Source organism: Eriocheir sinensis, chromosome 57 (genome assembly GCF_024679095.1).
Source record: "Eriocheir sinensis breed Jianghai 21 chromosome 57, ASM2467909v1, whole genome shotgun sequence".
Taxonomy (NCBI): Eukaryota; Metazoa; Arthropoda; class Malacostraca; order Decapoda; family Varunidae; genus Eriocheir; species Eriocheir sinensis.
This window is the reverse complement of record NC_066565.1, coordinates 421,252-448,116: the sequence shown is the minus strand read 5'-3', so window position 1 is coordinate 448,116 and position 26,865 is coordinate 421,252. Positions and strand designations below refer to the sequence as shown.

The 26,865-nt window shown below is 40.4% G+C and overlaps 1 protein-coding gene and 1 long non-coding RNA gene across 6 annotated transcripts; both read left to right on the top strand.

Annotated features, from left to right (window-relative positions):
• The first annotated feature begins 893 nt into the window (after nt 1–893).
• On the top strand, nt 894–26,865 carry LOC126984377 (pyruvate kinase-like). Of its 5 annotated transcripts, none has more exons than XM_050838009.1 (11): nt 894–1,065; nt 4,634–4,760; nt 5,018–5,241; nt 5,728–5,914; nt 7,675–7,884; nt 8,280–8,461; nt 8,960–9,205; nt 9,524–9,746; nt 11,801–11,812; nt 15,592–15,748; nt 25,579–26,865. In XM_050838009.1, the coding sequence occupies exons 2-11, from the start codon at nt 4,634–4,636 to the stop codon at nt 25,589–25,591; spliced, it is 1,581 nt and encodes a 526-aa protein (XP_050693966.1). In that variant the 5' UTR covers nt 894–1,065; the 3' UTR covers nt 25,592–26,865. The 5 variants fall into 5 exon arrangements, 3 of the variants coding, with proteins under 3 accessions (XP_050693966.1, XP_050693964.1, XP_050693965.1); XR_007736612.1 differs by lacking the exons at nt 894–1,065; nt 25,579–26,865 and adding exons at nt 3,930–4,075; nt 18,689–19,122 and having other exon boundaries at nt 15,592–18,105; XR_007736611.1 differs by lacking the exons at nt 894–1,065; nt 25,579–26,865 and adding exons at nt 3,930–4,075; nt 18,618–19,122 and having other exon boundaries at nt 15,592–18,105.
• LOC126984378 (uncharacterized) lies at nt 21,277–25,572 on the top strand. Its single transcript, XR_007736613.1, has 3 exons — nt 21,277–22,789; nt 22,923–25,151; nt 25,235–25,572. It is a non-coding gene; the product is annotated as an uncharacterized LOC126984378 (long non-coding RNA).

Here is a 26,865-nt window from a genome sequence, read left to right as displayed (position 1 = left end):
AGCGCATGTCTGGCACTGCGGGAACGTCCTGAACCATGGAGTGCCAATGACATGGCACTTTGGCACTCCTCCTACTCGGCTATAACCTCAAAAATATCGCTTTAACGGACATTGCAATATATTCTGACCATTTCAAAGCCCAGATAAATAATTAATACAGATTTTTTCATATGTAAACTGTCATGTATTGTTTATGTAAGGCTAAAATAGGACATACCGAGGTGTTTTATCTCGCCAAGCTTGTGATGCTGTGAGCCAGTGTCCGATTCTTTTAATATTTTCATGCAATAACGTTCAGTAATATATTTAATAAGGATTACTGCACTCTCCACCCTCGTGTACCCATTAATTATATATAGGGTTATCCTTTAAGTTGCTCTATAGGCTTAAAAAACACTCTGGCTATCCTTAAATAAGCGAAATTATTATATATCAAAACGTGTTGGGACGAAAGCCAGTGTCCGATTCCTGTAATACTTAAATTCATCATTATCCACAAATCCATTATTTACACACCATGAGGGTGTTTGCAGTAACGTGTTTGTTTAATCGTAATAAATTGATGTTTCTGGTATAGATAAGTAGCTATAAACGAAAATTTTAATGATGAAAAATGAGGAAATATGATGTTCACAAAGAGATCGGGACGAGTGGCTTTGTCTTCGCCTCAGTCATGTCACTTGGGAAAGACAGTGTCCGATTCCCTTGACACTTCCGTGTAATAATAACCTCAAACACAATAACCACAGAACGTTGAAATCTTTACGTTTGTATGATTATTATACATTTAATTATACGTCTTTTTATTTGCAGGGAGTATATGTAAATGGTGTAATAATGGAGAAATAGGAGTAATTATGATCTCCGTGCAAGAGTCGGGACGCGGGGCCGGCATAGGAACACCCCCAAGGTCGAAGGAAGGAAACCGCCGGCGCCCCTGAAGTCCTTCCCTTCTCAGTCTCCTTACTCCACTCCTGCAGAATACTCCCCCGCCCCGCGCCTTCAGGATCACGCAGGAACCCTTGGAGATCCTTATAACCCCGCAGGAGCATCAAGGAAGGCAAGGTAAGCGATAAAATAGCCTTGAAATGACGGGTGTTATGAAATGGCCGGTTTGGAAATACTATGACGTAATTTCTTTTTGTCTTGATATTTTAGGTTTTATTGAGAGCATCGGACTTGTACATGTGTCTAAGTTCACTATTATGTACTTGTAGATACTTGTACTTGGGGTCAAATGTTCCTTAGTACTTGTTCATGTATTGGGATTACGTGTCAACTTCAAGTATATTTTTGGAGGACAAGCAGAAAATGTCATGGTGTGTTTCTGGGTGTGCTGAAAGAGTAATTATAATAGTCTTTTGAGTTACCTTAAGACAGTAATTATAAGGGGGTCAAATGTTCATTAGTACTTGTTCATGTATTGGGGTTAGGTGTCAACTACAAGTATATTTTTGGAGGACAAGCAGAAAATGTCATGCTGTGTTTCTGGTGCGCTGAAAGAGTAATTATAGTAGTCTCTTGAGTTACCTTAAGACTAATTATAAGGGGGTCAAATGTTCCTTAGTACTTGTTCATGTATTGGGGTTAGGTGTCAACTACAAGTATATTTTGGAGGACAAGCAGAAAATGTCATGGTGTGTTTCTGGTGCGCTGAAAGAGTAATTATAATAGTCTTTTGAGTTACCTTAAGACTAATTATAAGGGGGTCAAATGTTCCTTAGTACTTGTCCGTGTATTGGGGTTAGGTGTCAACTACAAGTATATTTTGGAGGACAAGCAGAAAATGTCATGGTGTGTTTCTGGGTGTGCTGAAAGAGTAATTATAATAGTGTTTTGAGTTACCTTAAAACTAATTATAAGGGGGTCAAATGTTCCTTAGTACTTCTCCGTGTATTGGGGTTACAAGTACATGTCAACTACAAGTATATTTTGGAGGACAAGCAGAAAATGTCATGGTGTGTTTCTGGTGCGCTGAAAGAGTAATTATAATAGTTTTTTGAGTTACCTTACAACTATTTATAATGGGGTTGTGAAGGACATAGAAAGAATAATTATAATAGTTTTCCGAGTTACTTTAGGACAGTAAATATAATAGGCTTCTGAGGGACTTTTACACTTTTAAGAATAATTATAACAGGGTTCTTAGGGATATAGAAAGTATAATTATAATATATTTCATGATAGTGCTGTACAGACGTAAATATAAGAAAATATTCATTCTGTAAGAGTGGTGGACATCTGGAACATCCTCCCTGAAGCAGTAGTGAGTGCACCATCAGTTAAAACCTTTGAAAATACACTGGATAAGGCATGGAGATCACAGAGACAAAAACTAGAACACATCATAGCCATTGATATTGGGCACGGGTCCAGACACTTCGACCATGGTGACCACCCAATCGATCTCTGTAAGCCTCTTCTGGAACTCTTCTGTGAGTTTGAGTTTGTGAGGGACATGACAGGCATTAGGTTAGGTTGGACTGTTAGGTTTATAATATCCGTTTTCAACTACAAATACAATGGAGTTTAAGCAGAAAATGTCATGGTGTGTGTGTGTGTGAAGTCAAGGGCAGGGAAGGGAAAAAGAGGTGAAGTGGTGGGGGCTTAAAGGACGTCTCCGACCGGCAGAGGAAGCAAAGTCTAATTCATGGTACGGAGAGAGAGAGAGAGAGAGAGAGAGAGAGAGAGAGAGAGAGAGAAAGTATAATTATCGTGGTAGTAAAAGAGAGAGAGAGAGAGAGAATGACATATAGGGTGGTGAGTAGAGTTAATGAGAGGGAGGGAAGGGAGGGGCTGGCACTCTCTGGCACCGGCACTGCAACAGCTGATCAATATTGTGCCTTCATGTTGCTTAGTGCCTGGCAACACTGTGTTCTGAGGGGCAGGAAACACTCGAGATAATAGCTTTGCAAGGGACTTAAAAAACTAATAACAATGGGGTTGTCAGGTTAGGTTAGGTCGTTAGGTATAATGAATTTTAATAATACTTGTTTATTTTTCTTAATTTCCCTTTTTTGTGAGTTTTCTGTTTCCTTATATATTTTTTTTCTTGTTCTAATTTCTCTTCTATTATTATTTTCTTTTTTCTTCAATTTTTTTCTTCCTTTGCTTTTCCTCTTTCTTCTCCTTCTCTTTCTTCTTTTCTCCTGTTTCTTCTTCTTCTCCTTCTTCTTCCTTTTCTTATTCTGTTCTTTGTATTTTTTTCTTCTTTGTCTAATTTCTCTTTTATCATTATTTTCTTCTTTTTCTTTTCCTCTTTCTTCTCTCTATCCTTTTTTTCTTTTCTTCTTCTTCTTATTATTATTATTCTTTCTTTTCTTATTCTGTTCTTTGTATTTTTTTCTTTTTCTTCAGTTTATTTCTTCCTTTGCTTCTCGTCTTTTTTCTCTCCTCTCTTTCTTCTTCTTCTTCCTTTTCTCTTTCCTCCTCCTCTTTTCCTTTTCGTAATATTCTGCTCAAAATTGACATAATAAAAAGCTAATATAAGAATGAGATACTAGTTAATAAAAAGGTATTTAAATGTGTCTAGCCGGAGAGAGAGAGAGAGAGAGAGAGAGAGAGAGAGAGAGAGAGAGAGAAAGGGGAACAGCTTGGCATCTGTCAGACTTGGTGCCAAATCTATTTCTAGTTGAGAGAGAGAGAGAGAGAGAGAGAGAGAGAGAGAGAGAGAGAGAGAGAGAGAGGGGGGAATGTATGTCTTATGTGTGAGAGATTAGGCTCTTTTCTGAAGCCCTATACACACACACACACACACACCAGTACTGTCTCACTGCGATACGCACACACACACATAAGCAGAAAATACACATACATACATAAAAAATAACACACACACACACACACACACACACACACACAAACACACACACGCATGCACAAACTCACACACACACACACACTCATTTCCCCCTTCCTTGGCACTCGCTCCCTCCCCTTTTGGCACTGGGTTAAGGGAGTGCCGGGCAAGGTCGCAGGGTGCCCTTCTGTGACCCCCTGGCACTGTGGAGGGCAAGTTAGTGGCAGTGTGTGTTTAGCAGTGCATAGAAGGGCCACAACCGCAGCCATGGACCAGGTAAGGATAGGTTAGGTGAGGTTAAGTTAGGTTAGGTTAGGGCTGTTTAGGGCATGTTAGGGTCATTTCAATGGATAGTTTAGGGATTGTAACTCTATGTCTTGTCAAATGCTACCTACAACCTCTATGAAAGCCTTGCCATACACCCACAGCCCTTATGAAAGCCTTATCAGATGCCCACAACCTCTACTAAAGCTACCCGCAACCTCAATGAAAGCCTTGCCAGTACCCACAACCTCAACCAAAGCCTTCCCATAGCCTTACCAAAGCCTTAACAAATGTAGGTATGTAAGGCCTCTATCTCACTTCTATGTCTTTCCCTTCCCTATATATTATGCGCCAATCTCTCTCTCTCTCTCTCTTCCCCTGGCTTTTCCGATACCCTACGCCCCTGTCCACCCAGCAGTGAATGGGTACCAGGTATTAATCAGGGGTTGTGTCCCGTCTTCTGAGATCTGTTCCCTTCTCCTATAATTCCTTCCCCTTCTGTCTCTCCGGCATATAACCACAGATGTTGCGCTGACTAAACCAAACTTTCCAACTCTCTCTCTCCCACAGATGTCTAAGGTTCAGCCTATGCAGCTGGAGGCCGCCAACGCCTACACATGCGTTGACCACATGTGTGCGCTGGACATCGACTCACGGCCCTTCTCACAGCGCCTGTCCAGCATCATCTGTACCATCGGTGAGGAATTTCAACACACACACACACACACACACTAACACCCCTTCCCCTCTCTCCCCTTCCCTTCTCTCCCCTTCCCCTCTCTCCCCTTCCTCTTCCTACCCATAAATGCCCCATCATTTCTTGCCCCATAAAGTCCCTTCCATCCCTTCCTCTACCCCCCCCCCCACACACCCACACACCCACACACACACCTACACCCACCCACACCCACACACACACACACACTCTAACACCCCACCTCCCTACCCCCCCAGGCCCAGTGTCGCGGTCCGTGGAGATGCTGGAGCAGATGATGGAGGCTGGCATGAACATCGCACGCATGAACTTCTCGCATGGCACCCACGAGTACCACTCTGAGACCATGGAGAACGTGCGTAAGGCGGCCGAGAACTACTCCAAGAAGGCTGGCTACCCACACTCCGTTGCCATCGCCCTCGACACCAAGGGGCCGGAGATCAGGACGGGGCTGCTCGAGGGGGTGAGTTTTGCCATGGGGTGTGGCGCTGGGGTATGGGGTGATGGTCTTTTTTTTTGTGTGTGTGTGTGTGTGTGTGTGTGTGTGTGTGTGTGTGTCTTAGATTTCTTCCTTTTTTATCTCCTTTTCTTCTTTTTCTTTCCTTCTTTTCCATTTCTATACTTGACTTCTTAAACACAATCAACCCTTGTATGACCCCACCATGACCTGACCTGACCTAACCTAACCTAACCTGACCTTTCTGTGTCTTCCTTTTCTCCTCTTTTTTTTTTTTTTTCTTTTTCTTTTCCATTTCTATACTTGACTCCTTAAACACAACCAACCCTTGTATGACCCCACCATGACCTGACCTGACCTAACCTGACCTTTCTATTTCTCCTTTTTCTTCTCCTTTTTCTTCCTTCTTTTCCATTTCTATACTTGACTCCATAAACACAACCAACCCTCGTATGACCCCACCATGACCTGACCTACCCTGACCTTTCCCAGGGAGCGTCGGCGGAGATCGAACTGAAGGTCGGCGGCCAGGTCAAGCTCACCACGGACAAGGAGTTCTACGAGAAGTGCACGGCCGATGTCGTGTACCTGGACTACATCAACATCACCAAGGTGGTCAAGGTTGGCAACAGGATCTACGTTGACGACGGGCTCATCTCGCTCATCGCCAAGGAGATCGGTGAGGAATACTTTGTTATTATTATTATTATTATTATTATTATTATTTTTTTTTTTTTTACATCGAGGGATATGACTTAAGGGCAACAAAAAGGGTACCAAAAAAAATAAAAAATAAAAAGGTCGCTAATCGCCGGTCCCTCAAAAAGTAAAGAGTACCCAAAAGAGACTTGTGTTGTTGATGGTGATGCTACTACTACTATTACTATTCAATCCCTTATACTGCTACTATGTGTACTATTCAACCCCTTATGTTGATTCTACTACTACTCAATCCCTTATACTGATTCTACGAGGACTATTCAATCCCTTATACTGCTACTATGTGTACTATTCAATCCCTTATGTTGATTCTACTACTATTCAATCCCTTATACTGATTCTACGAGGACTATTCAATCCCTTACACTGCTACTATGTGTACTATTCAATCCCTTATGCTGATTCTACTACTATTCAATCCCTTATACTGATTCTGCAAGGACTATTCAATCCCTTATGCTGCTACTATGTGTACTATTCAATCCCTTATGTTGATTCTACTACTATTCAATCCCTTATACTGATTCTGCAAGGACTATTCAATCCCTTATACTGCTGCTATGTGTACTGTTCAATCCCTTATGTTGATTCTACTACTATTCAATCCCTTATACTGATTCTGCGAGGACTATTCAATCCCTTATACTGCTGCTATGTGTACTGTTCAATCCCTTATGTTGATTCTACTACTATTCAATCCCTTATACTGATTCTGCAAGGACTATTCAATCCCTTATACTGCTGCTATGTGTACTGTTCAATCCCTTATGTTGATTCTACTACTATTCAATCCCTTATACTGATTCTGCAAGGACTATTCAATCCCTTATACTGCTACTATGTGTACTATTCAATCCCTTATGTTGATTCTACTACTATTCAATCCCTTATACTGATTCTGCAAGGACTATTCAATCCCTTATACTGCTGCTATGTGTACTGTTCAATCCCTTATGTTGATTCTACTACTATTCAATCCCTTATACTGATTCTGCAAGGACTATTCAATCCCTTATACTGCTGCTATGTGTACTGTTCAATCCCTTATGTTGATTCTACTACTATTCAATCCCTTATACTGATTCTGCAAGGACTATTCAATCCCTTATACTGCTACTATGTGTACTATTCAATCCCTTATGTTGATTCTACTACTATTCAATCCCTTATACTGATTCTGCAAGGACTATTCAATCCCTTATACTGCTACTATGTGTACTGTTCAATCCCTTATGTTGATTCTACTACTATTCAATCCCTTATACTGATTCTGCAAGGACTATTCAATCCCTTATACTGCTACTATGTGTACTGTTCAATCCCTTATGTTGATTCTACTACTATTCAATCCCTTATACTGATTCTGCAAGGACTATTCAATCCCTTATACTGCTACTATGTGTACAATCCAATCCCTTATGCAACTACTTCTGCTCCTGCTTATGTGCAAAGAAAACAAAAAGAAAACAAAAAGCCTATTACTACTACTACTACTACTATTACTACTACTACTACTACTACTACTATTACTATTACTATTACTACTAATAAGAATAATAATAGTAATAGAAATAATGGTGTTTTTGACTTTGAGCTTCATCTTCATAGGGAAAACCTCCTCCTTCTCTTCTCCTCCTCCTCCTCCTGTTCCTCCCCCTCCTCCTCTCCCTCCCCCACCACCACCACCACTATTAACCACAATCAACCACACACCACCAGGCTCCGACCACATTGTCTGCGAGGTCGAGAACGGCGGGATGTTGGGCAGCAAGAAAGGGGTCAACCTGCCCGGCGTTCCCGTTGACCTGCCCGCCGTGTCTGAGAAGGACCGCAGTGACCTCCTCCTCGGGGTCAAGATGGGCGTGGATATGGTGTTCGCGTCCTTCATCAGGGACGCGGCCGGGGTCAGGGAGATCCGGAACGTGCTGGGTGAGTCTGCCGATGTTTGTTTACGTTGGGTTTTGTGCGATCTGTTTTATGATTTTTATTTTTATTTTTTTTATTTATTTATTTATTTATTTATTTTTTTTTGTATGTCTTGGTAACACTGTCTCTGTCTGTCTGTCTCTCTCTCTCTCTCTCTGGAACACTATCTCTCTCTCTCTCTCTCTCTCTCTCTGGAACACTATCTCTCTTTCTCTGCAACACTATCTCACTATCTCTTCTTAATACTGTCTCTCACTATCTCTATTCTTAACACTGTCTCTCTTTCCCTTCTTAACACTGTCTCTCTCTCTGTCTCTCTCTGTAACATAATTTCTCTAACATAACATCTCTCTCCCTCTCTCTCTCTGACCTAACATCCACCCCCTTCCTTCCCCCAGGTGAGGAGGGCAAGAACATCAAGATCATCAGCAAGATTGAGAACCACCAGGGCTGCAAGAACATTGACTCCATCATCGAGGAAGGGGACGGCATCATGATCGCTCGCGGTGACCTGGGCATTGAGATCCCCGCCGAGAAGGTCTTCATCGCACAGAAACAGATGCTGGCCAAGTGCAACAAGGTGAGGGGAGGTTGTACTTACCCTGTCACCCTCCCTGCTGAATCTCTCCCTCCCTGTCGCTCTCCCTGCTGAATCTCTCCCTCCCTGTCGCTCTCCCTGCTGAATCTCTCCCTCCCTGTCGCTCTCCCTGCCTCTGTCCCTTTTGAATGTAGCTCCCTTCCTGCCTCTGTCCCTGTTGAATGTAGCCCCCTGCCTGCCTCTGTCCCTGTTGAATCAAGCTCTCTCCCTGCCAGATTTAGCTCTCTCCCTGCCTCTGTCCCTGTTGAATGTAGCTCCCTCCCTGCCTCTGCCCCTGTTAAATCTAGGTTTCTCCCTGCCAAATCTATCTATCTCCTTGCCTCTGTCCCTGTTGCATCTCTCTCTCCCTGCCAAGTCTAGCTCTCTCCCTGTCACTCTCCCTGCCAAAACTATCTCTGTCCCTGCCAAATGTAGCCTTCCTTACCTAACCTACCTTACCCTACCCTAAGCTACCCTAACCCTCCCCTCTCTCCCCATCAGGTCGGCAAGCCCGTCATCTGCGCCACCCAGATGCTTGAGTCCATGGTGAAGAAGCCTCGCCCTACCCGCGCCGAGGTGTCCGACGTGGGCAACGCTATCATGGATGGAGCGGACTGTGTCATGCTCAGTGGGGAGACAGCCAAGGGAGACTACCCCCTGGTGTGTGTGCGGACCATGGCCAATATTGCGAGGGAGGCCGAGGCTGCTCTCTGGCACAAGCAGCTCTTCACGGAACTCTCCCAGCAGGTAAATAGATGATGAGAATAGGTGATAATAGATAATAGATAATAATAATAATAGGTTATAGATAATAGATGATGATGATGATGATAATAATAATAGGTAATAGATAATAATAGATAATGATAATAGATGGTTTTCATTTATTTATTTTTTTTATTTATTTTTTGTCATGGGAGTTTTTTTTCTCTCTCTCTCTCTCTCTCTCTCTCTCTCTCTCTCTCTCTCTCTCTCTCTCTCTCTCTCTCTCTCTCTCTCTCTCTCTCTCCTATTGCATCCATTTCTCTACAATCACACCCGGCTTCTCTCCCCCCCACCCCATAGGTCTTCCTGCCAACGGACTCCACCCACACAACCGCCATCGCATCGGTGGAAGCCTCGTTCAAGGCCATGGCATCGGCAATCATCGTCATCACCACCACCGGCCGGTCCGCCCACCTGGTGTCCAAGTACCGCCCTCGCTGCCCCATCATGGCTGTCACGCGCTTCCCCCAGGTGGCTCGGCAGGCGCACCTTCACAGAGGCATCATCCCCATCCTCTACACAGGTGAGGGGGTGGGGGAAGAGGAGGAGGAGGAGGTGAAGGAGGAAGGGTTGGTAGTGAGAAGATATTTAAGAGGAGTTTGTGTAGGGAAGGAAATAGAGGAGGAGGAAGATTGAGTGTTAAGGTAGAATGTTTTTGGAGGAGGAGGAGGAAGAGGAGGAAGGGTCGGTAGTGTGAAGATATTTAAGAGGAGTTTGTGTAGGGAAGGAAATAGAGGAGGAGGAAGATTGAGTATTAAGGTAGAATGTTTTTGGAGGAGGAGGAAGAGGAGTGAGTTTTGAGGTTTAGCTCGGAGGAAGAAGAGGAGGAGGAGGAAGAGTATTGATTGATTCAATTGAGAGAGAAGAGGAAGAAGAGGAGGAGGAGGAGGAGTATTGATTGAGTCATTTGAGAAGGAAGAGGAAGAAGAGGAGGAGGAGGAGGAGTATTGATTGAGTCATTTGAGAAGGAAGAGGAAGAAGAGGAGGAGGAGGAGGAGGAGGACTGGGAGTGAGTTATGGTGGTTAGCTAGTTAGAGGAGGAAGAGGAAGGAGGAGGAGGAGGAGGAAGAGGAAGATTAAGAATATTGAACATTTAAGGTGGAGGAGGAGGAGGAGTCTAGAGTTGGTATAGTGAGTGTGGAGTGGTGGAGTGGGCAGGGAGAGGGACAAGTGGAAGAGGAGAGAGTGGACTGTTGTGGAGTGGGCAAGAGAAAAGTGGATTGTGGAGTGGGAGATGGAGTGGATTGACATGACTGGGTGGAAGAAGGGAGAAAGGAGTGGAGATGAAGTGGATTGTGGAGTGGGAGAAAGAGAGGAGTGGAGTGGGAGAGGAGTAGATTGTGGAGAGGTAAGAATGGAGTCGAGTGGAGTGGAGTGGAAGAAGATGGAGTGGGAGAAAGGGGAGAGAAAAATGAGGGAGTGGAGTTGATTGTGGAGTGGGAGAGGAGAGAGAGGAGTGAAGTGGAGTGGATTGTGGAGGGGTAAGAGTGGAGTGGAAGAAGTAAGGTGGAGCAGAGGAGAGAAGAATGAGGGAGTGGAGTTGATTGTGGAGTGGGAGAGAGAGTGTTAAGTGGAGTTCAGATGGAGTGGCGTCAAAATTCGTTGTCTTAATTAATTTTTTTTTATATATATAATTTTCAGATTTTTCAATTTTTTATTATTTTATTTTTTGTACAATCATTTTTTTTGCATTAGTTTCCCTTTCCTTTATTTTCTCTGTGTCCATTTTCTCTCTTGTGTATTGTGTAGTTTTTGTATTCGTAAACATTTTTTTACATTTTTATAATTTTTTTTTTTACAGTGTTTGTCGTGTTTTTATACTTGTGGAATTGGCCTGTGTGTGTGTGTGTGTGTATGTGTGTGTGTATGTGTGTTTATTTATTTTTCTAAATTTTCTGTGTTGCATCCATCCATTCATCCAAGTGTTGTGAGCATGTTAGCTGTGTGTGTGTGTGTGTGTGTGTGTTGAAGATGAAGGGAAGGGAAGGGAAGAGATGAGGAAAGGAAGATGATTTTGAATGTGAAAAGAAAAAGTTGTTGAAATAGCGTTGGCGTTTCCTGGCGGGATGTGTCCTGAAAAAATCAGTAATGTGTTGCCTGGGGTCCAGTGTGTGGCCGGACACAGCCAGGGACAGTGGAGCAGTGGTGTAGCCCCGGGCCTTGGCACCAACAAAAAATGTTTGGACCAATTGTGTATTGTCTGAGAAAAGGAAAAGGCAACATTCAGATTTGATAATCCTTGCCCCCACTGATAACCTGGGCCCTAGTACCCCTGGCATGGTGGCCCTGGCTGCACCACTGGGCAGGACCCACTCACTGCTTGCCACCAGTATATTGACAGGCTCAGAATGTTTTGGTGATCATAATTTTACATGATGATGATGATGATGATGACAATAGCTGAGATAACATTGAGGCAGAGAAATGCACATGAGCACAAGGAAACTCATTTTTACGCACATGGACGTACACACACCCACTCAAACCTGTGTTTGTGTGCGTGTGTGTGTACTTCACAATTTGAAAAGCCTGTGTCTGATACATATTTTTTTTCCTCCACTCGCGCTCGCAATGCAGTGCCTCAGAAGGGTACGTTAGTGTGTGTGTGTGTGTGTGTGTGTGTGTGTGACTAATATGCGTTTGTGTTTTGTTTGTTTTTTCATCTTATTTTGTGATTAATGGGTTACTGTACTCACCCTGCTTACTAGAGAGAAAGAGAGAGAGAGAGAGAGAAAATGAAAAATCACCTCAAAATTTCCATATAACGAATGCTCATTTTAAGCGTACATTGTGTGTGTGTGCGTGTGTGTGTGTGTAGTAGTAGTAGTAGTAGTAGTAGTAGTAGTACAGGGCCATACCCTCATCTGCCAAAAGGTCCATTTTCTGAGAATCAAAACAAAAAAACTGGAATGGAAAGTAAGATTTTTGTATTGAGTAGAAAATTGCACCAAAAATGTCACGTCTTCAAAATCACGAACCCTAAGCTACTCTGACTTGGTTTGCCGGCCACTCTGCACTCCTCACACGGCCACAAATGTACATTTCTACACAACCTGCAACACGTCCATTCCTTGCGAGTCTTTGTTAACATGAAAGTTTGTGAATTCTTATTTAACCCGGTAGCAGCGACGGGCCAAATTTGTCTCTTTACCGTGTAGCAGCGATGGGCCAAATTTGTGTCTTTACCGTGTAGCAGCAATGGGCCAAATTTGTGTCTTTACCGTGTAGCAGCGACGGGCCAAATTTGTGTCTTTACCGTGTAGCAGCGATGGGCCAAATTTGTACCATGATTTTAACCCCCCAAAATAGATGATACACAAACTGATCACAAATGCTTTGATATATATTATGAAATGGTTTGTGTGAGGGGTGATTTTTTCTCATTTTTCTCGCTTAGAGGGACCATTAAGAAACATGATCCCTGCTGCTACCGGGTTAAACATTTTGTCACCACAGGCATGAAGATCGCGCTAGTTTGGACGCTGCTCTTGGGTATCGGGAATTTGGCCGAGGGGGTGTACACAATCACTGGAAAAAGACCTAACCTTTGTTCAGTGCTGGGGATGGGTCTGTAGTAGTAGTAGTAGTAGTAGTAGTAGTAGCAGTGGTGGTGGTGGTGTTAGTAATTCAATTGGTGTGTTCCCTTGCATGCATACCAATCTCATTGCAGAGGAGGAGGATGGTAGGTACTCTCCCCTTCTCTCAATATCTCACTTTTTGTATTTATAACTCAGTCAATTCCAAGACATTTGACCTAATTCAGTTTTTTTCATTCATTAAAACGTCATATTCCTGTGTGTGTGTGTGTGTGTGTGTGTGTGTGTGTGTTTAATAGGTACTAATGTGTTTTATTTACTAAGACATTACTATTAATTACTACTATTACTACTAGCACTTGTGTGTGTGTGTGTGTGTGTGTGTGTGTGTGTGTGTGTACCTAGTTGTGAAATACAGAAAAAGAGCGTGTGTGTGTGTGTGTGTGTGTGTGTGTGTGTGTTAACAAGTGTTCCTTTAAATGACTTATAATCTTTTCTTTATAGTTCGATGTTACTAATCACAGGTAATAAGATTTTTTCACAACAAAGCAAAATTTTTTAATATCTGGTTTAAAAAATTTGGTATTCGATCCATCAATTCGTAATTCGTAAATCTATGTAATGTAAGCTTTTTCGTAAACAATCGTCTGCTTAATATATGGTTGATGAGGCTATTGGATATTACGTATAGTTTGATTTGGTATTTATTATCAAAGGGAAAAGTTACATTATTCGATTTCCATTGGTTTTGGTGTCGTCATGTAAGTTGAATAGGCTATTGGGTAGAGATTGATTTCTTTCTTATAATCGATGGGAAGGTCATATACGTAATTCAGTTTATATTGGTTTTGGTGTCGTTACGTAAGTTTAATTGGTTATCGGATATTACGTACAGCTTGATTTGTTTTTTATAATTGATGGGAAGGTCGTATAATTTAGTTTCTTTTGGTTTTTGTGTCTTAATTTAAGCTTAATTGGCTATGGGATATTACGTAGAGATTGATTTGGTTTTTATAATCGATGGGAAGGTCGTATAATTCAGTTTCCATTGGTTTTGGTGTCGTAATATAAGGTGAGGAGGCTATCAGATATTACGTAGAGATTGATTTGTTTTTTTATAATCGATGGGAAGGTCGTATAATTCAGTTTCTATTGGGTTTGGTGTCGTAATATAAGCTGAATAGGCTATCGGGTATTACGTAGAGATTGATTTGGTTTTTATAATCGATGGGAAGGTCGTATAATTCAGTTTCTATTGGGTTTGGTGTCGTCATATAAGTTGAATAGGCTATCGGGTATTACGTAGAGATTGATTTGGTTTTTATAATCGATGGGAAGGTCGTATAATTCAGTTTCTTTTGGTTTTGTCATCGTAATATAAGTTGAATAGGCTATCGGGTATTACGTAGAGATTGATTTGTTTTTATATAATTGATGGAAAGGTCATATACGTAATTCAGTTTCTATTGGGTTTGGTGTCGTCATATAAGTTGAATAGGCTATCGGGTATTACGTAGAGATTGATTTGGTTTTTATAATCGATGGGAAGGTCGTATAATTCAGTTTCTATTGGTTTTGGTGTCGTAATATAATTTTAATTGGTTATGAGGTGGATGGAGTGATAATATTAATAGTGATAAAGTTAATAATAATAATAATAATAATAATAATAGTTGTAATAATAATAATGCTTTGATAATTATAATGTGTGTTTTGATTTTATTAGACTTAAGTTTCTTTTAAGCTAACCTAATAATTATACATCACCACCACCACCACCACCACCACCACCATCACCACCACCATCACCACCACCATCACCACCACCACCACCACCACCACCATCACCACCACCACCACCAGCAGTACCTTGTTCCATCACCACTCATCACCAGTAATTTCACCACCAAAAAGCACATCAACAATATTTTTCATCACCATTTAGTAACACCACCACCAGTACACACCACCACCATTTCAGAGTTCATCACCATTTCACCACCACCACCAGTACCTTATTTCATCACCAGTAATTTCAACACCACCACATTGGCACCATGATCTCACCACCGACACCACCACCACCATCAACCTACAGCTAATTGTATGGAGGACTGAATATACGCAACACCATTTAATACCATCAGTCATCACCATTTTCATCACCATATCACCAATTTCATCACTGTTCACCACCATCAGTAATCATTTTCAAGTTAGGGAGCCAGTCCCGCGCCGAAGCTATTAAACCTGTATTGTGCACGTCCGCGATCCCAAAGGCTATACTGTATACTAAATATTATATACTTATATTCAAAGTAATGTGAATCTTATCGTTTAAAGTGATGAAAATTAAATCGCAGGAAATTTCAAACTGTGTATAGTATCATGATGCAAGATGATTAGACTTTTCTAATATTTTTTCAACAGTTTTGAAAATCCAATTTCTGTTGAACAAAATTATATGCAATGAGTGACATGCGATGACGTACAAAACTCCTTCAAGTATCGGTAGTATTGGCAGAAAATCACTCAATACCGATACTCGTAAAAAATGCTGATATCGATACTCGTAAAACCAGCCGATATCGATACTCGTAAAATCTGGTGATATCGATACTCGTAAAATCTGCCGATACCGATACTCATAAAATCTGCCGATACCAATACTCGTAAAATCTGGTGATATCGATACTCGTAAAATCAACCGATACCAATACTCGTAAAATCAGCCGATACCACCAATACATCAGTACATCCCTAATTTTCATCACCATATCACCAATTGCACCACCATCACCACCACCACCACTCACCACCTTACCTCCACAGCTGAGCGCGTTGAGGACTGGATGGATGACGTCAACGCTCGAGTGGACTACGCCGTGGCATTTGGCAAGCAGAGCGGATTCGTCAAGTCCGGCGATCCCGTGGTTGTCGTCACCGGCTGGCAGAAGGGTGCTGGGTTCACCAACACCATGCGCGTACTGTACGTAAAGTAAACAAACACAAACAAACAAACACGCACACATATACACTCACATACATACAGTTACTTGTTCTGTCAAAGGGAAGTTCTGGTTGTTTCGGGATTTGAGTTTCTGAATGGGTTAAAATTTGGATGATTTCAGAATGTGTTTGGTTACGAGTCTTGGTTGCTGGGCTTACGGTTGTCTGTGTGTGTGTGTGTTTAAATATGGCTGGGTTAGTTTCCTCTGTAATTTGAGTGTGTGTGTGTCTGTGTATGTGTGTGTGTGTGTGTGTGTGTGTTAGCATGGGGTAATTGCATCTAATTGTTATTATTATTATACGCCAAAATTAACCATCATCTCTCGCTCTCTCTCTCTCTCTTTTGGTCAACCCACACACCAAATCGCAACCCAACTAACCAACCTCAACCAAATCAACCTCAACCCAACACAAGCACAAAAAAAATACTTGTAAATATAAATAAAATACGACTGCCAAACATAACCTTGCACCAAAATTGACCTGCGAATTGCCATCCATCGCCTAACTAACCTGCACTGCTTTCAACCTTGCATATGAATGTCTTGAAGTTAACGTATAGTAAGGTCAAGCTTGTGTATATATGATAAGGTGGAGCTTGTATGTATATATTGGAGGTGATGGAGGAGATGTTTAGGGAGGCGTAATTCCTGGTTGAGTGATGTGAGGTTGACGAGGCTATCAGTTATTACGTAGAGATGACTTTGGGTGTTTTTAATCGAAGGGAGGGTTGCTTAATTCGTAACTCCAGACGTCGTAAATACAGTCTAGGTGATGTAAGGTATTTCGTAAACAATTGAGTTAAATTATATAATCAATAAATATGTTGAAAAATATAAGCTATACCAATGTTGAGGGAAATAGCAGAGCGTAACCAGCCATGTTAATTTCGCTTGTATATTTTCGCGGCAAAGAACAGACGAACTAACACAGAGAGAGAGAGAGAGAGAGAGATAGCGGTTGTCAGTCATTCGTTTCATCTATAAATTTTTTGCAGTAATAAACATCGAAGCATAAATTGAGTTCTCGGCATAGCGAAATGTCAGTCTCGTAAAGAACGGCAGAAAGAAAAGTTAAAATTGGGCCTAAAATTATCAATAGCTGTAGTTACTCTGTGTGTGTGTGTGTGTGTGTGTGTGTGTGCGTATCAGAGAGATTATGTGAACTTGCATTTCGAAAGGTATAAAGAGGTACACACACACACACACACACACACACACACACACACACGCTATCCTCTAGTGTTTGGAAGCTTTAAAATGATGCCTAAGAAGGTGTGTTTGTGTGTGTATTTGTACGTACATGTCTCTGTCGAGGCGGCGATGGTTGTGGTTTATTTTTATTTTCCTTGTGGTCTTGTGTTGCGTCAAGTACTTATTGTTGTTGTTCCTATTTTGTGTTGCGTCGGAAGTCAGTAATTTTTTTGTGTTGAGTTAAAAGTATATATCGGCGGAATTTGCTCCTTTTTTTGTGTGTTGCGCTGGAAGTAGAGATTGTTTAGTCACCCCCTTATTTGTGTTGCGGCGGAAATACATACTGTTGAATTGCTAAACCTCTTTTTGTGTTCCGCTGAAGTAAATATCGTGGCTTGTGTTGCGCTGACGACACAGAATGGTGAGTTTTTCTGTGTTTCAACGAGTCGGTAATTTTGTGTTGCGTTGGAAGCAGCGTTCTCAAATTATCGTACTCAAAACATCGCATTTATCAGTCCCAGGGCCAAAAACCTTCCTACCCACACAGATTATGAAATTACAGTTAAATTTATCATTAAAAGCATTAGTTATTGGTGTTTGTTTTCGACAGCTGTGACTCAGAAACCGGAAAATATGATGTGCTGGGTGGCTGAGTATGATAATTTGGAACCCTGGTTGGAAGTTTGTTACGTATTGGAGTCAGTCAGTCATCTTATGTTCCATCGAAGGCAGATATTGGTGACTCATAAATTTTGTGTTGCGCTGAGGGTAGAGATAGCTTAGTCACCCCTTTATGTGTTGCATTGAAAGTATTGTATGTATGTATTGGTGGGCCAGTTGTCAGTAAGCTTGTGTTCCGGCAAAGGCAAATTTTGTTGACTCATGAATTTTGTATTGCGTTGAGAATACAGATTGGTTGAGTGAGTCCATTTTGTGTTGCACTGAGAATACAAATTGCAGAGTCATGAGTTTTGTGTTACGTCAAAAGCAAATACTGGTTTTTTTTTTGTGTTGCTCCGAGAATACAGATTGGCGAGTTATGAATTTTGTGTTCGGTTGAAAGCAAAACGGTCTTTTTTTGTGTTGCTCCAAGAATACAGATTGCAGAGTCATGAGTTTTGTGTTACGTCAAAAGCAAATACTGGTTTTTTTTTGTGTTGCTCCGAGAATACAGATTGCCGAGTCATGAATTTTGTGTTACATCGAGAGCAAATACTGTCTTTTTATTGTGTTGCTCCAAGAATACAGATTGGCGAGTCGTGAATTTTGTGTTACGTCGAGAGCAAATACTGTCTTTTTTTGTGTTGCTCCGGGAATACAGATTGCCGAGTCATGAATTTTGTGTTACATCGAGAGCAAATACTGTCTTTTTTTGTGTTGCTCCAAGAATACAGATTGCCGAGTCATGAATTTTGTGTTACATCGAGAGCAAATACCGTCTTTTTTTTGTGTTGCTCGAGAATACAGATTGCCGAGTCATGAATTTTGTGTTACATCGAGAGCAAATACTGTCTTTTTTTGTGTTGCTCCAAGAATACAGATTGCCGAGTCATGAATTTTGTGTTACGTCGAGAGCAAATACTGTCTTTTTTTTGTGTTGCTCCAAGAATACAAATTGTTGAGTCATGAATTTTGTGTTACTTCGAGAGCAAATAGTCTTTTTTTGTGTTGCTCCGAGAATAAAGATTGCCGAGTCATGAATTTTGTGTTACATCGAGAGCAAATAGTCTTTTTTTGTGTTGCTCCAAGAATACAAATTGTTGAGTCATGAGTTCTGTGTTACGTCGAGAGCAAATATTGGCGAGTCAGTAATTTGAGTTGCGCGGAGAACACATACAGTTGCTGCTTTCTTTAATTGTGTTTCGTTCAAAGTCTACATACATGATTTTGAGTCACTACCTTGCTTAGATATATGTGTGTGTGTGTGTGTGTGTGTGCGGTTGTGTTATCCGCCTATGATAAAAACAACCAAATGCGATTCACCCACTCAGTTTCGTTAACCAAATATGTTAGTGACTTAATTTTATTCCTATATCACCAATGTTATTGCAACCAAGTATTAACTTTACCATAACCAAATATACTGATTAATTTGTACTCGGTTAATAAGTAATACTGATTAATTAATGAGGGTAATAATAAGTAGATAATTACTCATTTTTCAGCAACGTTTTAATAACCTGATATAATAACCAAATATACTGATTAATTTGTACTCGGTTAACAAGAAATACCAATTAATTGATGATGATATTAACTATAATTACTCATTTTTCAGCGGCATTTTAATAACCTGATATAATAACCAAATATACTGATTAATTTATATACTCAGACGATGAGATAATTTACTTACTCAAATAATAACAAGATATTCATAGACATTTAATTTCCTCTCATTATTTACTCACTTAAGTTTAATTACGATGCGATTCACACACTTGACACACAAAAAAAATATGATTCATGCGATAATTATGCTAAATATATCAACCTCATTATAATATCCTGATTCACACACATGATAATTGAAAAAAATAATATTGATGTGATTAATAAGCTAAGTATGACCGGAAACTCTCTATGGGAATGTGAAACTCCTTATATGACAACCTGAAACTCTATTGTAATTTAAACTCCTTAAGGTCACATATAGAAGAGAATCTGAAACTACGTATATGAAGCTGTGTATGTATATGACAATTTGAAACATTAATGGGTGATTTAAAACAGTGTACATCTGAAACTGTGTACATTATCAAAACTCCATAGTCCAATAGCTGTTCCTAATTATAAGTGTTAAATCTACCTATTAGTGAGGAAAGCTTTATTTTGCTGGTGGTGGTGATGGTGGTGGAGGTGTTGAGGTTTGTTATGTATTTATTGTGTGAGTGTGTGAAGGAAGGATGGAGTGTTAGGAGCTGAAGGTGAAGGGTGAAGCCTCTCCCTGTCTCTCTCCAGTCACCCTTGTTAGGATATGATATAGAATGTTTTAGAATGTATATAGTATAGGATTCAGTGAGTATACCCTAGTGAGTGAGAGAGAAAACAGGAGACCGCGGAGGAATATTGTAGTGGACGGAGCTACGTTTTCTCTCACTCACTAGGGTATACTCACTTAATCCTATATTATATACATTCTAAAACATCCTACATCATCATATCCCAACACCCCCTAATATGTGTTGCGTCGGAAATACATGCTGTTGAATTGCTACCCTGTCACCTGTCTTGTTCTGTCAGCTGACCAGGAACAAAAGAACATAACTTGCCTGTCAACATCTTTTAATGGCACAGATGTCAGGATCATGTCTATTCGGCACCCAGAAATTTCTTCCTAAATATCAAAACCAAACTATTTCTTAAGCGGAGAGAGACAGCAGTGAGAGAGAGTTAGTTACGACAGTTTTGATTATAATTAATTTCTTCATCTGAGAGAGACAGCAGTGAGAGAGCCAGTAATGATAGTGTGAGAGAGAGAGAGAGAGAGATACGACAGTTTTGATTATAATTATGACTTTTTGTCCTCATCCAAAAATTTCCTCTTAAATATCAAAACTAAACTATTTCTTCATCTGAGAGAGACAGCAGTGAGAGAGGCAGCAATGATAGTGTGAGAGAGAGAGAGAGATACGACAGTTTTGATTATAATTATGACTTGTCCTCATTCAAAAATTTCCTCTTAAATATCAAAACTAAACTATTTCTTCATCTGAGAGAGACAGCAGTGAGAGAGAGTTAGTTACGACAGTTTTGATTATAATTATGACTTGTCCTCATCCAAAAATTTCTTCTTAAATATCAAAACTAAACTATTTCTTCATCTGAGAGAGACAGCAGTGAGAGAAACAGTAGTGAGTGTGTGTGAGTGAGTTAGTTAAGACAGTTTCAAATTCTACGAGTCAGGTATTCACGTTGATCTGATAACTCTGGTGATGTGTTACACTAGGACCTGTCAATGTACCTACGTCTGTCATCTGGTGTCATACCTACTTAATTAATAAAGAGAGAAGACTAGGATAGACCTTACTTTTATTGACTCAACTGGAACCTAACCTCAGAAAATGACTTGCTCGGAAATTACTTCTGCATGGAAATGTTCTCGTCAGAGTTGCTGTCAGATTTCCCTGATGGTGGTTTTAGAAGATTCTGAACCACAAATGAAGACTTAAACTTTTATTGGTTAACTGGAACCTAACCTGAGAAAATGACTTGCTCGGAAATTACTCCTGCATGGAAATTCTCTCGTAGGAGTTGCTGTCAGCTCCCTAGGATGGCTTTCTGGCCCTGGGTGGGTTTCTACTTAACCTATTGCCTTGCTCGGAAATTACTCCTGCATGGAAATTCTCTCGTAGGAGTTGCTGTCAGCTCCCTAGGATGGCTTTCTGGCCCTGGTGGTGGTTTTAAAAGATTCTGAACCACAAACGAAGACTTGATTTTTATTGAGTGGAGTGGAACCTAACTTAACCTATTGCCTTGCTCGGAAATTACTTCTGCATGGAAATTCTCTCGTCGGTGTTGCTGTCAGAGTTCCCTAGGATGGTTTTCTGTGGCCTTGAACAATTCTCATAATAGCGTAACATAACATAATCCCTGACTAAGCTATTTAAGAACCCGGTCACCTGACTTAAGCCAATCTCCGAGGCCAGTCGCGTGTTGCTCAGAGACTCTTGCGCCATGAATCTTCTCTCTACGTAATCCCCTTGAGAATGACTTTCAAGGTGGCAGATCTTAAGGTCGTCGTGTGCTCAGCCGTAATCCATTTGCAAGGTGTTTTAATGTGTTTTTATGTGCTGGTTAAGTCTTGCCTCAGGTGTCGAGATTGGGGGTGGATTATAGTGTGTGTGTGCGTGTGTTTGTGTGTGTGGGTGGGGGGAGGAAAAAGGAAAGGAAGGAAGGATAGATGTGTGTGTGTGTGTGTGTGTGTGTGTAGGGAGGAAAAAGAGGAGGAGGAAAAAGGGAAGGAAAGGAAAGGAAGGATAGATGTGTGTGTGTGTGGGTGTGGGTGTATGGGTGGAGGGAGGAAAAAGGAAAGGAAGGAAGGATAGATGTGTGTGTGTGTGTGTGTGTGTGTGGGTGGAGGGAGGAAAAAGAGGAGGAGGAAGGAAAAGGGAAGGAAAGGAAAGGAAGGATAGATGTGTGTGTGTGTGTGTGTGTGTGTGTGTGTGTGTGTTGCAATGGAAGGCTGTGTGTGGATGACTTGACAAGGTTATTCTTCCACCAAGACAGTTTCCCCTGACCCCAGAGATGATTAACCCTCTAGCTGCGGAACATGAGTGGGCAAGAGTCCTTTCTATGCGAATTACCGGCCCTTAACTATAATTCAGACCAAAAGGAGTTCAAATGTGTATCATCTTACTCATCTCAGTTTTATGCAGCCACTAAAATATTTCAAGAGGAAGTTTTTTTTTTCTGTATGTCTATAGCACTGGTAGGCTTACTTGAGGGGCCTAGATGGTGTTCGGCCCCAGCCCATCATGGCGCAAGCAAGTGTTTATAGTGGCGCCATCTTCTCTTATCAGGACACCTCTTCTCACGTAACTGACTGGTCTTTCCGCCACTTCTTTGGATTCTTTACAGGAGCAGCGAGTAGCGGGCTTTTTTTTATATTATTGCTTCCTTTTTTTATGCCCTTGTGCTGTCTCATGAATATCCCAGTAACTTCCCGTACGATCATTCCCAGGGCCACAGAGAAGGATAGCTGGATTTTCAAGGGTGATTTTTCTGTCCAAGGTTCAGAGGTCGCGTAAAACTATCACTGGGGTCACAAAATAGTCCATGAAATCCCAGCAACTTCCCGTACGATCATTCCCAGGGCCACAGAGAAGGTTAGCTGGGTATTTGAGGGTGATTTTTCCGTCTAAGGTTCAGAGGTCGCGTAAAACTATCACTGGGGTCACAAAATAGTCTGTGAAAATCCCAGCAACTTCCCGTACGATCATTCCCAGGGCCACAGAGAAGGTTAGCTGGATTTTCAAGGGTGGTTTTTCCGTCCAAGGTTCAGAGGTCGCGTAAAACTATCACTGGGGTCACAAAATAGTCCATGAAATCCCAGCAACTTCCCGTACGATCATTCCCAGGGCCACAGAGAAGGTTAAGTGGATTTTTGAGTGTGATTTTTCCCTTTCAAAGTGCAGAAGTTGTGTAAAACTATCACTGGGGTCACAAAACAGTCCATTGAAATCCCAGCAACTTCCCGTACGATCATTCCCAGGGCCACAGAGAGAATTAGCTGGATTTTCGAGGGTGATTTTTCCGTTGAAGAGAAATATGAAAATGAAGGAAAAACAGAAAAATGATAAAAATAAAGTTGAAAAATAATTAAGAATGAGTTAGAGAAATGCAAATAAGATGAATATGAAGAAAAAATGATACAATAAGAGGAAGTAGAAGAAGAAATTGAGTTAGAAAAATATGAAAAAAAAGGAAAAATAGACCAACACTGGGGTCGCAAAATGGTCCACGAAAACACAGCAACTTCAACTATGAGAGGCTTTTCAAACAGGCAATTTAGAGGGGGCTTCGTGGTGCAGTGGTTAGCACACTCGGCTCACAACCAAGAGAGCCCGGGTTCGATTCCCGGGCGGAGTGGAAAAATTTGGGCGGCTTTTCCGATACCCTACGCCCCTGTCCACCCAGCAGTGAATGGGGGTTGTGTCCCGTCTCCTGGGATCTGTACCCTTCTCCTATAATTGCTTCCCCTTCTGTCTCTCTCCGGCATATGACCACAGATGTTGCGCCGACTAAACAAAACTTTTCCAAGCAGTTTATAACGTCGATATGTATAAGAAATTGGACGAGAGAGGTATTATATGAAAATGCTTTACTAATAGAGTGCTTTTACTTATAAGAGTGTGCTTGTAGTAGTAGTAGTAATAGTAGTAGTAGTAGTAATGTAGAATGTGCTTTGATGTGTGTGTGTGTGTGTGTGTGTGGTTACGAGCTTTCAATAATGCCTTCCCTAATACACCATTGTTGTTGTTACTATTATTAATATTATCATTGTTTTCTTAGCACAGTTAGACATTTTAATATATAGATAGACTTTTGTTAATATATTTTGGATTTGTTTAACTTATTTATTTTGCTCTTTGTGTGTGTTAGTGAGTTAGTGGTTTGTGAAGGCATGTTAGAATTTTTTGATTTTAATGTTGATAGTCCCTTTTTTTTTGTAACCTTCTTCTTCTTCTTCTTCTTTTCCTTCCTCTATTTCTTCTTCTTCTTTTCCCTCTTCTATTTCTTCTTCTTCTTCTTCTGCTTCTAATTTTTCCTTCTTCTTTTCCTTCTTCTTCTTCTTCTTTTTCTTTTCCTTCTTCTATTTCTTCTTCTTCTTCTGCTTCTAATTTTTCCTTCTTCTATTTCTTCTTCTTCTTCTTCTTCTGCTTCTAATTTTTCCTTCTTCTTTTCCTTCTTCTTCTTCTTCTTCTTCTTCTTCTTCTTCTTCTTCTTCTTCTTCTTCTTCTTTTCCTTTTCTTCTTTTCCTTCTTCTTCTTCTTCTTCTTCTTCTTCATCTTCATTCCTATATACCCAGCATCTCTCCTCCTCCTCTTCCTCCTCCTCCTCCTCCTCCTATCCCAAAATAATCTCCCTCCTTTTCCTCCCTTCTGAAACCTCTCATTCACCTCCTCCTCCTCCTTCTATCCCAAAATCAACTCCATCTCCATTTCCTCCTTTCAAAACCTCTCATTCACCTCTTCCTCCTCCTCCTCCTCCTCCTCCATTTCCTCTTCAAAACCTCTCATTCACCTAATAACCTCCTATTGCTAATTTTCTAACATAATCTTCTCCTTGTATTCAGGGTATCACTTTCAATGGCAGGGTATTAGCTCGGTGACTAAGGCTTTTTCTGTAAGCTTCTTCAGGTCGTCAATAGGCAGTAGTTTGTAAGTCGAGGCTAATACTTCTTAGGGTTGTACAAATGACTTGCTGTTCGGACTTTTTCTATTTCTCTCTCTTCCTCTCTCTCTCGCTCGCTCACTTGCCCCATTTGACGAGGCTTTCCAGGGGTAGTTTTATGAGCCTGGTGGTAGTTTGACTCTTCCTCTGTACTGTGACCCTGAGAAACATGTATTTGACAGGGCTTTCGTAGGAGTTTTGGGCATTTCCAGAGGTAGTTTAGCCCTTCTGTACTGTGAGCCTAAATAAAAATGATTGAGAAGGCTTTTGTAGGAGTTTTGGGCATTTCCAGAGGTAGTTTAACCCTTCTTCTGTACTGTGAGCCTTAAGAAACATATTTGATAAGGCTTTCGTTGGAGTTTAGGGCATTTCCAGAGGTAGTTTGACCCTTCTTCTGTACTGTGAGCCTAAAGAAACATATTTGATAAGGCTTTCGTAGGAGTTTTGGGCATTTCCAGAGGTAGTTTGACCCTTCCTCTGTACCATGACCCTAGGAAAACACATATTTGACAAGGCTTTCACAGGAGTTGTGGGCATTTCCAGGGGTAATTTTATGACCCTAAGAAAACATTTATTTGACAAGGCTTTCATAGGAGTTTTGGGCATTTCCTTTCATACATAAAATCTTTCTATCTATCTATCTTTCTATCTATAACTTTCCGAGCATAGAGCATGTGTGTGTTTGTGTGTGTGTGTGTGTGTGTGACCTCCCCTCTTCCAGAATTGTCCCGTGAACATTCAAGAAGACCTCCATCCTTCCCCTGCCCTGACCTGACCTAGCGTGACCTGGCGTGACCCGAGACTGAAGGAAGAGAGAGAACACTGAAGAAATAACATGGAAATTCATACGGAAGAAGAAATGGAAGATTAAAAGAATAATAATAGATAATGTAGAACAAAATTGAATATGTATAATGTAAGATAGAAGGAAATAGAAGGAGGTGGATAGACATGATTGATAAAGGAAGGAATGGAGAGAGAGAAGGATGAAAAAGGAATTAAGGAAGACTGGAAAATTAAGGAAGTAGATGAATAATAAGAAATTGAGTTAGAAAAATATGAAAAAGAAGGAAAAATAAAAAAATGAAAATAATTTAGAATGAGATAGAGAAATGGCAAAGAGTTGAATAAAGAGAGGAAGAAGGAGAAAAATGTTAAAATAAGAGGAATTAGAAGAAGAAATTGAGTTAGAAAAATATGATAAAAGAAGTAAAATTAGGAAAAAGTGAAAGTTGAAAAATAATGAAGAATGAATTAGAGAAATGCAATAAAGAGAGGAAGAAGGAGAAAAATGTTAAAATAAGAGAAAATAAAAGAAATTGTGTTAGAAAAATACGAAAAAAGGAATAAAAGACAAATATGATGAAATTAAGTTGAATAATAATGAAGAATGAGTTAGAGAAATGCAAAAAAGGTGAATAATAATAATAATGATAATAATTAGTTAAGGAAAAGAAGATATTCAGTTAGAAAAATATGAAGAGAAGTAAAAATAGACAAATAATTAAATAAAGTTGAAAAATATTGAAGAATCAGTTAGAGAAATACTATAAAGGTGAATAGTAATAATAAAAAAAATTAAAGATGAAATTAGAAGTAGAAATTGAGTTAGAAAAATATGAATAAAAAGGAAAATGAGAAAAATAATTAAAGTTGAAAAATAATGAAAAATGAGTTAGAGAAATGGTAAACAGTTGAATAATAATAATAATAATAATAATAATAATAATAATAATAATAATAATAATAATAATAATAATAATAATAATAAATGATGAACTTAAGGAAACCAAAAGATATTAGATTAGAAAAATATGGAAAAATTAACAAGAAAAGTTGAAATTAAGTAAGAATGATTTATAGAAGGGAAGGGAAGGGCCAATAATGTTCCTAACTGCTTCTGTATATAGTTAGCAGAGTAGGCATTAATAGTTATAGCAGCTATAGGCCTACGGATGTTAATGTGTTCTTCGTAGTCTGCCTAATTAAAATATATAATTGTTGATGA

Bases quoted from the DNA above. Each gene is read 5' to 3' on its own strand.
- LOC126984377 (XM_050838007.1), top strand. The intron at 5,915-7,674 runs GTGAGGAATACT...ACACACCACCAG, and splicing joins GCTCATCGCCAAGGAGATCG to GCTCCGACCACATTGTCTGC. The intron at 8,462-8,959 runs GTGAGGGGAGGT...TCTCCCCATCAG, and splicing joins TGCTGGCCAAGTGCAACAAG to GTCGGCAAGCCCGTCATCTG.